At 35.5% G+C, this 17822-nt stretch overlaps 1 protein-coding gene and 1 pseudogene across 1 annotated transcript; both read left to right on the top strand.

The window, feature by feature from the left end:
* Positions 1–4095: 4095 nt before the first annotated feature.
* On the top strand, positions 4096–6161 carry LOC125210295 (E3 ubiquitin-protein ligase RSL1-like; annotated as a pseudogene).
* Positions 6162–10157: 3996 nt separating this feature from the next.
* LOC148931036 (uncharacterized) lies at positions 10158–11736 on the top strand. Its single transcript, XM_089066689.1, has 4 exons — positions 10158–10161; positions 10316–10445; positions 10728–10783; positions 11420–11736. Exons 1-4 carry the CDS (start codon positions 10158–10160, stop codon positions 11674–11676), a joined length of 447 nt encoding a protein of 148 aa, XP_088922815.1. The 3' UTR covers positions 11677–11736.
* Positions 11737–17822: the final 6086 nt, after the last annotated feature.

Genomic DNA, 17822 nt, shown 5'->3' on the forward strand with positions numbered 1-17822 from the left:
CCATGGTTTTAATTGTGCTTCCTGCTATATATGTTGATAACCTTTTTTCCATTATGTTGATAGGTTAAGGTATAGGTTATGCCTACCATTGTTGCTCCAAACATGTAATTAGATTGTGATTAGATGAATCACTTTGAATTACTTTTCATTCAATGTTTTTGTTATAATATTAGGTATGAATGATGAAATTTTATTTGAAGGTGCATCTTCCTTAGTAATTGTATAGTCTTTCCTGATGCCTCTTTAATTTAGGGTAAGATGGATAATGTGAGTGATTAATTATCAGATTCGATTTGTTTAGACAATAATTTGATTATGGACTTTTAGAAAATGAACATATAGTAGGATCCTAGAATTGAAGAAGGTAACTCGAGGATAAGTGTTTAGATAATCGAGAGTTCATAATTGTTTAACATGTTTAGTAGTGTTATTAGTTGGATTTAGTATCCTAGTCCCTTCATTTTTGCACATGAAGCATTCAACTGCGTGTCTAAGGATTGTTAGGAGCAATGATTTTCTTTTATATTTAATCTTCATGATTTTGCGGTTTTTATTTTTTGAATTCAACCTTCTTTATCAAGTAAAAATCTTCTATTACTCGTAATTCATTTCGTTAATTATTAATCAAACTCTATCTTCGTGTGGATAGACACTCTAAATACTACTCTCTGTCTCTGAAAAGTATGATCTCTTTCCTTTTTTAGTCTGTCCCTGAAAAGAGGGAATTTTTTTTTTTTGAAATGGCAAGTTAAGTTAAGTTGCCTATGTATCTCTAATTTTATTGAGGAATCAAAGCCCACGTAATGCAACAATTCGTAAGAGTAGCACTTGAAACGCACAAATGAGAAATTGGAGATAAAGAGAGAATTGTGGAAAAGAGAATTTCTTATTAATACAAGAATGAGATGAGTGGAAGGATAGATCGAGGTATTTATAGATAAGAATTAGGGAAGGGGAATTCATTTAATTTGAATTGAAAATTTGAATTAACATTTTTTGAAAATCTTCAGGCGCATGATTTTATTGAAACTAGTGGTTTTGACCCAAAAACAGGCGGTTTCAGTCATAAACTATCTGTGACACTTGACACATCGCGTTTGATGCTGGAATCGTGAAATCGCGGATGAATCGGCGGTTCCATCATGATTCTAGTTCCATTACTTCCAAACCTTAATCGACCTGGAGCATCTCTTTGAGGAATTTTGCAATACCCAACGTAGTTAGGTAGAACAACATCTTTTGTTGCCAACGTTTGAATTCTGAGCCATTAAACTTTTCGAGCTTCTCAGCTTGAGCCATGACCCTTGAGATCGAAATAGCTGCCAACAATGAGGTGTTAGCGAATGCAGAAGAAGATCCAATGTTGTTGATATTGTTCTCTTCAGCTACGATCGACAAGATTTCAGCAAGAGTATATTACCTCGTCTTGCGATTGTATGAGATTAAGTAGCCTTTACACGGAAAAACTCTTGTTATTACAAAAGAACCAAAACTAGAAGGTAAATATAACAAAGTAAATACAATGAAAGTAACAAGAAAACAAACTATTGTCTTCTTCAAGTCGAGTCGAGGTATCCCTCTCTCTGCAAGACGAGATACGTCTGGCCAGTGCTCACGGATTGGCACAACGTCCCCGAAGATGAAATGACTTTCCTCCTACCGAATTAAAGCACCTCAAACTCGTAGGCACCGGAGAACTTGAATTGAAGGCGAGAACCGAGCAATGCAATGCTCCTAAGTACGAACTAGAATACTTGAGAGTTGGAGAGAAGAGAGAATGATCTGTTAGTGTGTTCTCATCTCCCAAAACTCCACCTATTTATAGGATTGGGGTGCCTACATGAAGAGTCTTGGCATTAAGGCACCTCATAATGCCTTTGGAGTTCACCTTAAGATGAAAGGCCAAAGGACTTAGGAAAATGAAAGGCTAAAGCCTTTTCCAATTTCCCCACATTTTTCCTACAATCCTCCATATTGGTTAAAGCGCTGCAATCTCATACCAACACCAGACACAAATGCATGTATACAGACTCTTTGTCAAATTTTCGAGAAACGATACTGTATTTGGAGATGTAATTTGTGATTTTGAACCTTCTATAGTCAACACTATCAGAGACATACCGGTGGGCTAGTGGATGCGATGCCTTGAACTATTCCTTCTTGGTGTATACCTAGTCAATAGTATCAACACAATATTGTCTCAACTCCATCAGTTCTCACGTATGTATCCATTTCAGTTGTGGAATGGGTCATGTAGCCACCACGATTCCACTTACTTCTCATATGTGGCTGCAGCTTTTTCTGAAATTAGATGTCCCAAGCACTCCTCTTCCTCCTTCTCCCCCGTAATCCCCTTCTCCCCTCTCCCCTCAATCCGCACCCCCAAATTCCCCCTCCTCTCCACACTCTCAGCTTCTCGAAAGCCCCAATTCCGCCTCCATGCCTCAATGATCGAGAAGGAGATCCCCGCCGCCGAGTGCCCTGCCACTTTCCTCCGCGGAATCTAGTCAGGCGCCTCCAATTCCCCCGATTCCGTCCACGGCAGGTTCGAGAGGATGATCAGGGAGGCGCAGGACAGCGTGTGCGCCGCGATCGAGGCCGGAGGTAGCGTGTGCGCCGCGATCGAGGCCGGAGGTAGTATCTGCCGGACTGCCGGACGAAGAGAGTGAGTTTTGATGGAGGGGAAGAGGAAAGAAGAAGATAAAGATGAGAGGAAGGAAGAATATGAAATTGAAGTGTAAAAATAATTAGGAAATTAATTAGGGAATAAAAATTCAGAATTAAAAATTTAATTTGGTCAAAATCGGAATTAAATCTGTTGATCGTTAGTTTTTAATGGAAATATTGACGGAGGACCAAAATGATCAAATTTCCATATGTTTAGGACCACAAAATCCAAAAGATAAAGTTTAGGACCAAAAACGTAAAATGACCATACGTTCAGGATCAATTTTGGCCTTTACTAAAATACCAAAACATAAAAGGAAAGGATTTACGAGTTATAATCAGTGTTATTAACTAAAATTTGTCAATTCAATAATTTAATATGGGTATGATAAATATTGGTATATCAATTCAATGTAAAACTCATGGATTAACTTAAAAGTTAAGAGTTAAAAATTTATAATCCAAATAAATCACAATTTGAGTATGTCTAAATAATTTGTAATCCAGTAAAGTTGACCTAAAAATAACAAGAACCTCTTGATATTGCCCCGAAATAGTTAAATCACATTATTCAATTTTAATTAGTTTTCAAACATTTAAAAATTTTATAAAAAATTGTACTTGTTATCTTTATGAATTACTCCACGTACTACCTTTATTCATAAAAAATAGACTAGTTTTATCATTTTTGGTCGTCCACCAATATTAGACCATTTTTTTAATATGGAAAGTTTTAAATATTTAATTATTACTAATAATGTGGACTCCACAAACCACAATACACCAAAACTACTTGTCTATCCAACTTACCAATTTCACATTAAAACTTGTGTCATATCCAACTATGTTTATTTCTGATGGAAATGTTAGTATAAGGTAGGTCCTACTTTTAGTTTTAGTTTTATATCGATTTGTGAGTGAAATAAAATTAGTAGAGTGTGAAGTCCATAACCAAAAGTAATAAAAAAGCAAATGAGACATTTATTGATGAATGAATGAAAATGACAAATTGAGACACTTATTAGTGGACGGATTGAGTATAAACCTTTCCATGCCTAAATAGTCCATTCAAAACACGAAAATACTACTCTCTCCGTCCCACTGAAGATAGTCCACTTTCTTTTTTATTTGTCTCAACCTAGATTATCGATTACAAAAATTGAAAACATCTTTATCTCTACTTTATTTATTTATTTCTTATATCTCTTACTCCTACTTTACTCTCTTACTATCTCTATTTTATTTAGATACTTCGAATAGCCCACGACGAATAGCCCGAAGACAAGTCTAGCTTTCCTCCGTATTGCCCTAGCCATATGTATCGGTCAATATACGCTTCATTTATATACACAATATTCCTTCCTAATTTGAATCTAAAGGTTAAATCTTGAACAGTCACTTCCTACTTCAATTTACACCAACTACGCTATGGCGACTGAAATCCTCCAAATCGGAGACGTCGACGACGACGACGACGAAATCACCATCATTTACTCGACGCCGCCGTCATTAACCAAGTCCGGCGCCACGAAATCCGACACTATCTCCGTCGAAACCTACCACCCCACCCCCAAAATCACCATCGATCTCGACGACGTCGTCGAAGTCCCCGCCTCCTCCTTCACCAAGCGCAAAACCAGCCGCTTCTACAGAGGCGAATCGTCCAACTCCAAGCCCCGCCTCTCCTTCGACTGCGAAATCTGCGCCTGCGACAAGCCGATCAGCGACTCCTTCCAGATCCACGGCTGCAGCCACCGCTACTGCACGCAATGCGTCTCCAATTACGTCGCGGCGCGCCTGCAGGAGAGCATCAAACCGATCGGGTGCCCCGTCCCCGGCTGCGCGGGATTTCTGGAGCCGCAGCACTGCCGCACGATTCTGCCGAGGGAGGTCTTCGATCGGTGGGGAGACGCGCTGTGCGAGGCGCTGATTTTGGGGGAGGAGAGGTTTTATTGTCCGTACAAGGAGTGCTCGGCTCTGCTGATTGCCGATGCGAGTGAGAATGTGGTGCAATGGAATGCCCTGAGTGCCGGCGGCTGTTCTGTGCGCCGTGCAAGGCTGCGTGGCACGCCGGCATCAAATGCTATGAATTTCAGATGCTGAAGAAGGATGAGAGAAGCAATGAGGATTTGAAGCTTATCAAACTTGCAAAGGATAGTAAGTGGACTCGGTGCCCTAATTGCCGAATTTACGTCTCCAAATCTCTAGGTTGCCATAATATACGCTGCAGGTTTACCTTTTATCTTCTCCCAACCTTCCAATCCTCCATACATATTTTATGTAAGTTTGTGTGTCCAAACTTGGTTGTTAACTAATTACTCCCTCCGTATGCGAAATATTGTCAAAGTTTGACTCGACGTAGATTTTATGAAATATGAAGAAAAAATGAGTGAAAAACGTTAGTGGAATATATGTCCCACATATATTGGTTTTAAAATAGAATGTGAGTGTAATGGATAGTTGAAAGTAGGGTCTATTTACCAAAAATGGAAAAAAATTAGAGTGGACAACTTTTCTTGAAGGGACTGAAATGGTAAAACTGTACAACATTTCAAGGAGAGAGTACTAAAACTTGAAAACCTTTTTCCCTGTTAACCTATCCAAATGGAATAACACAAGTCCCTTCCGTCTTCAGTTTGGTAATATGGCATTATATAATACTCTCTCCGTCATAAAAAAATTGACAAATTTGTAAATGACACAGGTTTTAAGGTTGCAATGAGTAAAGTAAAAGATAGATGAAAAAAAGTAAATTGAGAGGGAAAAAGTTTTGAAAGAAATGTTAGTGGATTATGAGGTCAACATTAATTAGTGATGTTTAATTGATTTACAACTTTCTATATTTAGATTTGATCTAATTTCAGGATGATCCAAAATGGTATAACTAGTCTATATTTTTGAACACGGATGGAGTATAATCTCATGGTATGAATCCATGTGATACTTAATTTAATGTAGTATTAGTATTGTCTCCAACCCATATACTTCTTTCGTCCCAATTAAATGAGCCGTATTCCTTTTTTGGATTGTCCCAACTAAGTTGAGTGATTTCATTTTTTTAAACAAAAAAAAATATTCAATCACTCCTATGTTTAATAACCTACTTTATTCCTCTTTCCTACTTTTCAACACAACTACTTAATCTTTGTGTCTAAAAATTTTGGCTCAACTTAGCTTGGACAGAGGGAGTACCCCTTTTGTTTCTTTATACTCGAGAGTAGACATGACATAATTCATTACTGTTTTATATAACTCTTGGTGTATCTTATTACAAAGTTAAGGTGATGTTGTTATGTTTTTATTTTAAGGTGTGGAATTAGTTTTTGCTATGAGTGCGGAGCTAAGGGAGTAGGTTATCTCGCTCACCCCTGCAGAATACGGTATTAGTTGCGCTTTCCAGATCTTCCAATATTATTGCTCCAAACATGTAATTAGGGTATTTGATTGGAGTTGTGACTAAACATGTAATTAGACCATTTGATTGGAGTTGTCGCTTTCGATTATATTTCATTCAATGTTTTTGTTGTTATCTTGGGTATGAATGATGAAATTATATTTGAAGATGATCTTGTTTGATAATTGTGCAGTCTTTCCTAACGACTGTTTGATACAGTCGTATGTCCCCGAAAAATGTCTCATTTTTCTTTCCTAACGACTGTTTGATACAGTCTTAGAGCACTCCCAATGGAGCTCGACATCATCACTGCCGCCTTGGCGGCATACCAACGGGAGGAGTTCAAACCGTTCAAGTACCTTGATTGTTAGCAGGAGGGGCGCCTACATCCGAAGTATAGGGGCGGCATAGTAGCATCCTCCTCCAGCTCCTCCAGCAAACGGTCCAGGTCGGTTGTCCTATCCGACGGTGCCTCCGATGATGTAGCCCCGACGCTGGCCCGAGCAGTTCCCGCCCGCAAGAAAGGAAGAAGGCGGCGACCAACCGCCCCCGCCCCCGCCCCCGCTCCCTTTGTGCCTCCTCCACCCCCGAACAACACGTTGTGGGCCATCTTGAGTCAACTCTATATGAACTATATGTCTCGGATGACTCCGGATCAACTTGCAACACATGAGCAAATGATCCGGGGTCTCAAGAGGCAATTGGGGATAGAGGACTAGTCTTCCACGTGTGTAATTTTTAATTTATAGGATTTTAATTATGCATTTTTTATTTTCTAGGATTTTAATTATGTATTTTTATTTTTTAGTATTTTAATTATGTAACTTTTATATTTTAGGATTTTAATTATGTAATTTTTATTTTTTAATGTATTTTTATAATGTTGAAATGTTTTTAATAATTGGAGTATTTAAATTGAATAATAGAATGGTGGGACCCTTGAGCTTGTCCTTAGCTAAGAGCACGGATGTGGGTGTTGTGCTCTTAGCTAAGGACAGTAAAAGTGGGTCCGGGCCCACCTCCGTGCTCTTAGCTAAGAGCACGGATAGGGATGCTCTAACTCTTACTACCTCCGTCCCCCAAAATTTGCTACACTTTGACCCGATACGGGTTTTAAGAAATGTAATGGAAAGTGAGTTGAAAAAGTTGGTGGGATGTGGGTCCTACTTTTAAAGTATTAGTTTTATAATAAAATGTGAGTAGGAATGAGTTAGTGGAATATGAGGTCCACTACCAAAAATGGTAAAAGTGAAGTGTATCAAATTTTAAGGGACAGACTAAAATAGTAAACTGTATCAAATTTTCAGGGACGGAGGTAGTATAATTATGCATTGAAACTCGGGCTCAACTCAAAAGTGCATATTCTTGTGGAACAACCGGAGTACTATAATAGGGAGGGAGTATGACTTGAAAGGAAAGAAACATCTAAACGGTCTCTTTCTATATACACTAGTATTAATTTATGTACTATGTATGAAATATAAGAATTTCAAATAATGAATACAAAATATAATAAATATATAGAGTATAAAATAAGAATTCAAAGCAATGAGAAGATTTAAAAAAAATAGAAATGTATTTATCTTGTCTGACTCTAAATGAAGAATTTAATACTCCCTAATAGGGGTGTCGAAACGGGTAATCCCGAACCCGACCCGATACCCAGCGGATATCGCGAAACGGGACAGGGTCGGGTATAAATATTTTGAGTTTTGCGGGTATCGAGTATACCCGGTACCCACTCGAGTAGTCCCGTTAGTCCCTAGATACCCGATATGTATATAAGTATTTTATAATTTTGTATTTATTTTAATACTGGGCAACTCAACGTAATTCTAAGTCGTTATTTATTTTTGAATTTAGATGTGAAATTGCAATTAGAAATAGACGAAGACAGAGAAAATATGGTTCCAAGCTTTCATCTCAATTCTCTATAAAATTAAATTAATAAAAATAAAGTTTTAAGTCAGCAAGTAGCGGGAGGTGATCCTCTCCGAGCAAGTAGTGTAGTACTAAAAAAAATCATCCGAAAATATTACTCCAAAACAAGTTTACATACAGATTGTAATGTTGATTCTGTCATTCTGATAACTCGTCGCTTACATGACGACAATCAAATTAGGAGTAGAAGTGTGCAAATCACATTTGAAATATATAAATAAAAATAATAAAAGAAGATATATATATATATATATATATATATATATATATATATATATATATATATATATATATATATATAGGGATGTACTAATATGCTAACTAATTTTAAAGTGCTAACGTACATCCAATCACGTGCTGCCACGTGGCACGAAAAATGCAATATTATATATAGAAAAATGCAATATGAATTTCGACAGATTGCATTTTTGTTATATGAAGATTGCATTTTTTATTGTTGAGTTTTGCATTTTCGATATTGACTGTTTAATTTGCATTTTATATCTATACGGATTGCATTTATATATGTGAAAATGCAAAACTTAACAATATAAAATGCAATTTATATGAAAATGCAAAACTTAACAATAAAAAATGCAATTTTCCAATAACTAAGATGCAATCTGCGGAAATGCATGAACAACTTCACAAATGTGAATTGCATTTTTATATATACAATATTGCATTTTTCGTGCCACATGGCAGCACGTGGTTGGATGTACGTTAGCACTCTAATTAAGGATGCGCCCTAATGCTCCCTATATATATATATATAGGGATGTGTTAAAATGACAACACTTATTATAATGACACCATACCACCATTTTAGATCGTTGGATCAAGAAATCGTGTGATTATTAAGCTGCCATGTGGCAGCTGATTATAATTATGTTGAACCCATTAAAAATGCTGAGGGGTAAAAGAGGAAATCCCTATTCTTATGTGATTCACACAAATCACGTTGATTTTCATTCCTTCTCATTCCAATTTCCATCCTTTTCTCATTCCAATTCCACGCTAGATTCAACCAAATTCACATGTATTTTCAATCCAGATTCTGTAGATTGAAATCGAGTTTCAATCCTAAATCCAATCTGATTTTGAATCCAGATTCAGCAATTCGATTTCTCCACAATTCGTTTTCTGCAATTGGATTTCAAATATGCAATTCTTCAATTTCACTCCTAATTTGAGAACTGAGAAACCTCCAGATCATGTTCTGTTCATAGGTTTCCACAATTCATTCCATAAATTCATACGGATATGGGCGACTCGATCATCAATTTTGATATGGATGTTTTTCCATAAGGTGAGCATCGACAATTTTTGCTGCAAAATAATGGTTAATTAATGGAAGATTTTGACGATGGATTTGTTGTGTGTTTTGACGATTATTGATCATTTTTGGAGGAGTATGTTTCTATTGATGTTCAATATCAGTTGATGAGTGTTGTTTGATTTTGGTTGATGAGTAGTTTTGATTTTGTTAGATTTGATTTTTTCGATGAGTACTTGTTTAGTAGAATATGTTTCTAGTTATGTTCAATATTGGTAGAAGAGTAATGTTCGATTTCATGAGGCGTAATGCAAAGCATTAATCTATGATTTTATGGCAATACTCTGTTTTTGTATTATGCATTTTGTATGTATTAACTGCTGTTTTATGTATCACATATTGCCATTCACCTAATTATATATTGCAGTCCGGCTCATGTATCCTCATTCTTGGGAAGAGTCTTTTGACAACAATCCCTGGGATTTCTATTTTATCGAAAAGTCGGTTGTTGTTGAAGTACATACACCAGCAATTGTGAAGACCAGAGGTTTGACAAGTGATTTTGCTAGCCGTTTGGTGTCCATCAAGGAAAACTATAAAGTTGAACAACAAATCATTACGTCGGTAAAAAAAAATGTGGAGAATTGGTTCACCGTGACTCTACGAACTGTAGCAAACGAAAGAGAAAACAGAACAACTAGTTCATTTTGTTTTACTTCAACCCTAATATATATATATAGGGGAGCATTAAGCTCCTTTTACCCCTTTAGATACTATTTCCTTCTTAATATCATCCATTAGATTGATAAAATGGATGGACTAGATTAAAAGGGGAAAATTGATCCCGTGTTGCATTATTAGGTTCATTCTGTGCATTATATGGGTATAATTGTAAAACAACAATGAATAAAAACGGAAAAAGCGAGAATTCAGCGTCATTTTCCATCTACTCACTCTCTCTCTCACTCCAACCGCCTCACTCCTCAAACCCACGATTAAATTTCGTTTCCTCTAATTCCCCCATTTCCAAACCCTAGCCGCTACTCCAAGCCACCGGAAATCAACACTACCGTCGATTTTCGCCGTTAAATCAAGCTTCTGCCGCCGTTTTACAGTCGAAACCTCACTCCCTTCGCGCGCGACCTTCCAGTTCAAGTCGACAGCAAGGTAGGGCTTTAATAATTCATTTTTTCGTAATACCCACTCTTAATCGCCTATTTTCACCGCCGACACACCACCTAATCATCGATTCAATGTTTTCTCCCAAATAGTTTCAGGTTTTTCGCATTTGTTTTGGTCGATTTTTTTGTAAATCGTAAAATTGTGTTATTTTGTGTTAGGTTTCTGTCCATTATTGAAGTTTGTAGTTAATAACTGGTTTACAATTGTGTATTGGGCGATTTTAGAGAGAAGATTGTATCCCGATTTGATTTTTGGTTTGTGTCACAGATCTAGGATGACGAAACGAGGAAGGCCCTTCAGATGCCAACCAACCCAGACTGCAGGTGAGCAATGTGGACAGCCTGTAATTGAGTGTATCTTGTATTTATTTGTGCATTATTTCATGCAATGTGTACATTATTGTATGAATTGTTGTGTATTATGTTTTTGTTTGAAGCTACATAAACCAGTTTGATAAAATGTTGTAAATGAGTGAATGTTGTTATCGTCGGTGCATTGTATGGTCCTATTTGTTCAGTATTGTAGGGAGTTGTTAACAAAATTTGTTATTGGTTTAATATTCATTTGTGCATAACTAGGTATACATTATGGATTTTTGTTGAGTGAATGTTATATTATGTCGTGCATTATTTGATGGAATGTATACATTATTGTAGGAAGTTCTGTGCATTAAGTTTTAGATTGAAGCTACATCCGTCTGTTTAATTCAGATGTTAAATGTACATTATGATTTTAATTTGTGCATTATTTGATGCTATATGTACATTATTGTAGGGACTGATATACATTATGAATTTAGTTTTAATTCAGATGCATTATTTGATTATCTTTGTACATTATACAGTTAGTGTTGTGCATTAATGCGATACATTAATTCATTGGTGAATTATTTGATTACCTTTGTACATTATACAGTTAGTGTTGTGCATTAATGCGATACATTACTGATTTTTGGACAGCAGCGAAGCTGCCAAGGTTGGATATTGACGAAGCAGTGGATGATCTTCTTGCAATTTCAATTGCCCAAATGTTCAGGGAGAGATTGGCTGAACAGCAAAGGGTCGAGGCTAGCTCGTCTCATGAAGACGCAGAGAAGAGGAAGCCGAGGGGAAAGAAAGTCGATCACCTCTACTGTCGACAAACCCCCACCGAGTTCATTGCCTGTATAAATTGCCTAACTCCACGGCAGAAGGAAGCCGTGAATGAACTGGATTGATCGTATGGATAATCATTGGAAATGCTATTTATATTACTTTTAGCACTATGTTTTTTTTGGATAACTAAATTTGGTAGGGAAAAAAATGACTTGTTGCCATTTCTGTTTTGATCCATACATAGTATGCGGAACTACTTGCTAACAGAAGCATATTTTGGTACTAGTATCTGATGTCGTAAACACAACATATATAATGGATGTAATGAACCGAGTAATGCACATAATAGCATTATTAATGCAAGGCTATTATTCGATAGTGCACATTAACAAAGTAATGGAATAATGGTATAAATAAAGGGAGTAATGCACAGAAAATCTTTATTAATGCAAGGCTATTATTCGATAGTGCACGTTAACAAAGTAATGGAATAATGGTATAAATAAAGGGAGTAATGCACAGAAAATCATTATTAATGCAAGGCTATTATTCGATAATGCACGTTAACAAAGTAATGAAATAATGGTATAAATAAAGGGGGGGTAATGCACAAAAAATCATTATTAATGCAAGGCTATTATTCGATAATGCACGTTAACTCCCGAAAAATGCAAATTTATTATGCATAAAATGTTCACAGTGCTAGAAATAATAAAACTAAGACAACGAAACAAATAATAAAACTGAATACAAGACGAAAACTAATTTTTTAGGTACAAAACACATCAAGCTTTCCTCTTGCCTTTACTAAGCTCTTTTTCCTTCGCCATCTCTTTAAGCATTGGACAGTTTCTAAAGTCGTGATGGCCCAACTCATCGCACGCCTTACAACGTCTAAGAGGCCTAATAGCCTCCTTTACAGCCTTTTCTCTCTTTGAAATCAGTCGGCTCGCGGAGCTGCTAGCATGACCCTTGGTCTTTACAACATTCGAAGGATGGACCTCTACTACTTCAGGCCTTGGCATTCCATAAAACTCTTCAATCATGCGCCTCTTTACAAAGGCCGACGTTGGAGGAGTTCCAGCTTGAAGAGAATTACAAAGTTCTTCCAAACCACCTACGAATGCACGAAGCACGTCAATGTCCGTTTCAAACCGTCGAATAAAACCGTAGAAAAGCGATATCCCTTGATTTGAAACAGTATAACGAACACTATACATAAATAAAAGCATATCAGAATTTATTTTCATTATATGATATCAACCATACATTACATATAAGAAAGAATGCATTATACACTGCTATTCGTACATTATATAAATCCAGAATTACAACATAACAGAGGCGAGAAAACAAAATAAACACTAAACCCTAATACATGAGACTTGTTGCCTAAGCACTAAACAAATTAACGACACATTCACGACGTCAATCTTCATACGTGTTATTTTGATCCCATACTACATCCTAGCCCCAACGATAAATAAACCCTAGGGGAAAGGATTTTAGTTGGGCCAAAAAATCAAACAATGCCATAGTTACCGTATAAAATTACAACAAAAACTGCTCTGAAACTTATACATTACAGTACATACATCGACCATTATTGATTCGAAAAATTACATTACACACATATATTTGTGCATTATTTTAGGAAGTTGAAACTACAAAATAGATTACATGATATCTAAACCCTAAAGGGAAAAATAAAACTACTGCCAAGGATTGAAAAAGAGTCATACTAAACAATACTGCTCAAATCAATTTTTTTTTAAGATTACAACCACGTTTAATACTCAAAACAATAACAAATTAAATACCTTCTTCCATTGTTGGCGAACAAGAACAAAACTCAAAAAAGGTCAAATTTGAGAGAAGTGATTCATGACTGGAAGAAGTGTCGTCTAAGAATTCTTGTAAAACTTGAGAGAAGTGATTCATGACTGAAAGAAGTGATGGCTAAGAATTCTTGTGAAACTTGAGAAAAGTGATTCACGACTAGGTTGAGATTGAGATGTATTGGAGAGAATATTCAACGGAGAAGAAAAGATTTCAGTTTGGAGAGAGAAGAAAGATCTCGTCTAATTCTATGAGAAACCGCTGTGATTTATTGAGAGAAAATCAAGGAAGTTTCCAAAACTAACTCTATTATGTATTCCTAAAAGGCCCTGGACGTTTTTTTTAAATATTTTAATTAATTCCAAGTGGCAATATTTTGGGCCATAAGATCTTGAAAATTGGTGGTGGAGATTGAGAAGGAAAAAGAACAAAAGATAGAAAAAGGATATGAATACATCCCTATATATATATATATATAAATATGTTCCGGGTCGGATATCCACGGTGTCGGGTGCGGGTACCCATTTCGACACCCCTACTCCCTAATGAATGAAACATTTCAAATTTGGCAAAATAAATATAAACCGTGCGATTAACATGGGACGGAGGGATTACAATTTTAATTTATGATTTAAGTGGAGTAAAATCAATAAAGTTAATAACAAAGAGAAGATTTGTGACTAATATTGATCAAAGAGTATGAGTTAATTAGAAAAAGATATTACAAATAAAGAAAATATGTGTGAGTAAAGATCAAAGAGTAAAAATCAGATAATTGGAATAAGAAATATACAATAATAGTATATTAGTAGATAGAGTCCTATTCTAATGCTTATAGCACCCTAACCCAAAATAAAGACTAAATCTCCACCCTTGGATTTTAAAATGAGTGGATGAGATTAAAGCTCACAAATCTCAATAAATAGTAAACAAAATATCAACAAAAGGGCAATATCGTCATTATGTTATCATATGATAATTTTCGTGAGTGTTTTTTTATATCAACATTGTGTATTACAAATATCAACAATATGACATTAGAATATCAACACAAGGACAAGAAAATAACAACACTTATTTATTGAGATTGGACATGCATAATATTGAGATTTTCCCTACAATATATTGAGATTTTTTGTTGCATTTGTTGATAAAAGCTGCTTATCAACATGTACGAAAATTGAAATATAATTTATCAAATTTCATCACCCGAACATCGTCGGAACATATGCAATTGAGATCTCGTTGGAATCCTTATTAAATTATCTTTAATTTGATATATTTTTTGCGAAAAAATAATTTAAATTGAGAGAGTTACGTAAATTTAAAGATTTGAGATGATTTTAAGGAGATAGAAAGTAGTTAGTTATAACTACTGCATATAGGATTTGACATTAATACCCTTTTAATTTAATTAATAATTATTTAAATTTAAAATATATTACACTTGCCATTATATCAACCACAAGATCTTCTAATCTAATAGTTAAAAATTGGGCTCAATTTTGGATTGATAATTAATTAGCAATTGATCACATCTCTTAGTAGATAAATAAAAAAATATTTTAATTAATTAAATGTAAATTGTGAAAAAAATATATTTATTAGAACACTTTAAAATATCTAATATAAATAGTGCAATCACATTTCAATGACATACTACAATGACATACTACAACACTATCAATACAAATTAATAAAAAAAAGAAAGAAATATTATCATTACGAAGACTTTTTAGAAATTGTGTAAATGAATTAAATGAAAATTAAAATAGACAAGATAGACGAATAAATTAGGAGAGATACGAAAGTAAAGTAAGTGATAGAATAAAGTAAGAGTGATCATTCGTTTTTTTGTAAAAAAAAAGAAGAGAAAATGACTCACTCAATTTAGTTATGACATCCCCAAAAGGAATACAACTCAACTTAGTTCGGACATATGTATTTTCACAAGTGTTCACTATGTACTTCACTCGGCCTTTTATAAGAAAGGGTGTTGGACGTAGTTTTGGAAATAATTTCCTTATTTAACCTAAATAAATGGAAGGCAAACTAAACTCTTTAGCACAATTCCAATTTTAACCAAAATATAAGGCCAATTAATATATAGATTTAATAACTTAATTAAAAAAAATAATTTGAAAAATATATATGAAGTACTTTCTCTGTTCCATAGTAGTGGAGGCGTTTTTTTCGGCACGCAATTTAAGAAAAAATTGTGTTAAGTGAGTTAAGTAAAGAAAGAGTAAAGTATGATTGAAAACGATAGAGTACTGAAAATTGAATAAAGTAAGAGAGAGTAAAATAAGTGATAAGAAATGTGTTGACTTTAACTAAAATGAAAAATAATTCCACTACTATGGAATATACCAAAATGACAAAATGACTATTCTACTATGGAACGGAGGGAGGGAGTATTATACTAATTCCAACAAATTAATAGCCCTAAATAAAACCTAACTTTTAAGACACAATAATACAACCATAATAATATACACCTAATTTAGGATTCGATTCAGTTAAAAAGAATGAATTATAATTTTCAAAAAACCAACAAAATAAAAACCCAAATAATAATTACTATAAACCCTACAAACCCTACGTAAAAGTTGCGCCTCCCTCTTCTCTCTATCTCTCTCGTTGCCTTGCCTCGCCACCTTGTTTTTTGAGGGCCTTATACTCGTTATGTCTGGCATTGAATATTCGGGTATTCACCTTATCAATATCTCAAGATCGGGTCGGCCCTCTCGTTGCCTTGCCTTGCCACCTCCCACTCTCTTCCGATCAACGCCGCCACGCCCACCTCCATGCTCGCCGGGTTTCCTTCCATCCCGCTTAACTGTCGGTTTGGCCGGCCATGGTGTCACCGGATGGCTCTTGCAGTGCCTGCACCGCCGCCGCTGCCTCCATCTCTTCCGCCACCGTCGCTATTGCCTTTACTTTCCGCCCGTGCATCTCCAGCGCCGACCTTGTCCCCGTTGGAAGTATCTTTGCGCCGACCTTATCCCCGTTGAAGTATTTTTTCTTGTTTCAGGATATGAAATTTAAAACTAATATTTTGTTATTCAAACTTTTAAAAATCGAAAGATTCTATACATTATTTTGGAAATTTGATAAGTTTGTCCCTTCGCTACAGCCTTAGCCGGATTCCAAGCAGAACCACCCCTTATGCTACAATCAGAAAATTAGAAAATTAGTCTACAATACCTAAATGAAGATTCAATTGATGGTAGTGCCCTATTTAAAAGTGTTTCAAAACTTCTTCAAGAAGCTAGCATTTTATCGGACTATTGTTTGTCTAATTGTTTTTTCCTTCAACAATTAACTAATTAATTATTTTCATATCCGTAAATATTTTGGAAGACTCAAAATAAAGTAGGGAAATAAAAGACACTCCATCTTTCTATCTTCCCTCCCAAAAGGACATTAAGGTCTTTTCACCCAACTGACCATTTATATCTATACATATATAAAAGACGAATTTTGGGCCATTTTGAATGATAATTTTGTGCAAAGGATGTAAATGCAATTAAGGAAAGCTGAGCTGTTATGGCTTTTGTAACTCCTACTAATTCATGCGATTATACATATATTAGATAAGATTAGATTTAGTTTAATAGTATAACGGTTACAAATGTTATCATTGTGAATATTTATAAGTTTTAAGCATTAAGCTTCTCACGTCCAACAATCACTATGGATTTAAATTGACATTTATTCTCCAAGAAGTTTTCAAATTGCCTTCATCATTATTGAACGTTTTTTTGAAAATGCCATGATCATGGTTAATTAGCTAAATAAATGAGAACTTTTCGTTTCTGTTTCAGTGATGAATGGCGCCTCACATCCAATCACTGTATATATATACAGGACTATGATTTACACATTACCCTAAAATTCATAGATATATTGAGCATGGAAACGAAATCCGACTCCAGCACATTGCCTGTTGCCTCTTCATCCTCCGCCACCATGGAACGACTGCATAGGAATTGACGGTGAATATCCTCCAAAGGTTTGCATACTGAAAAGCTATTGGAGAGTGCGCATAAAGTGTGTAGTACATGGTGGCGACTATGCAAGGATCCCACCAAGTAGCACGTCATTGTTATGGATATTTGACGTCCTGCTGCCACCAAGTGGGACGTCATTGTTATGGATATTTGACGTCCTGCTCTCCGCAATTTTTGGAATATTTGCCGTTGCGCTGCCCGCGAATATGACAACCTGTGTCAAAAAATTGAGAACATTGACTTTGTGCAGTAGATCGTAGCCAGAGAAAATATGTTGAGCTAAAGTTTGCCATTTTTGAAATGTATGGGTTGCTAAAATATGTAGCCGACTGGTAGAATTCTTCTATTTGCTCTGTTTGCTTATGCATTTTGTGTGTTTTGGTTTATTCTACTACCAAATCTGGATTAAACATGCC

The sequence above is a fragment of the Salvia hispanica genome, chromosome 3, assembly GCF_029641045.1.
Source record: "Salvia hispanica isolate PSC_SH4W2 chromosome 3, Shi_PSC_v1, whole genome shotgun sequence".
Lineage (NCBI taxonomy): Eukaryota > Viridiplantae > Streptophyta > Magnoliopsida > Lamiales > Lamiaceae > Salvia > Salvia hispanica.

Excerpts from the sequence above, each read along its gene's own strand:
- LOC148931036 (XM_089066689.1), top strand. Across the intron at positions 10,446-10,727 it reads CAGTTCAAGTCGACAGCAAG|ATCTAGGATGACGAAACGAG; the intron begins GTAGGGCTTTAA and ends TTTGTGTCACAG. Across the intron at positions 10,784-11,419 it reads CCAACCAACCCAGACTGCAG|CAGCGAAGCTGCCAAGGTTG; the intron begins GTGAGCAATGTG and ends ATTTTTGGACAG.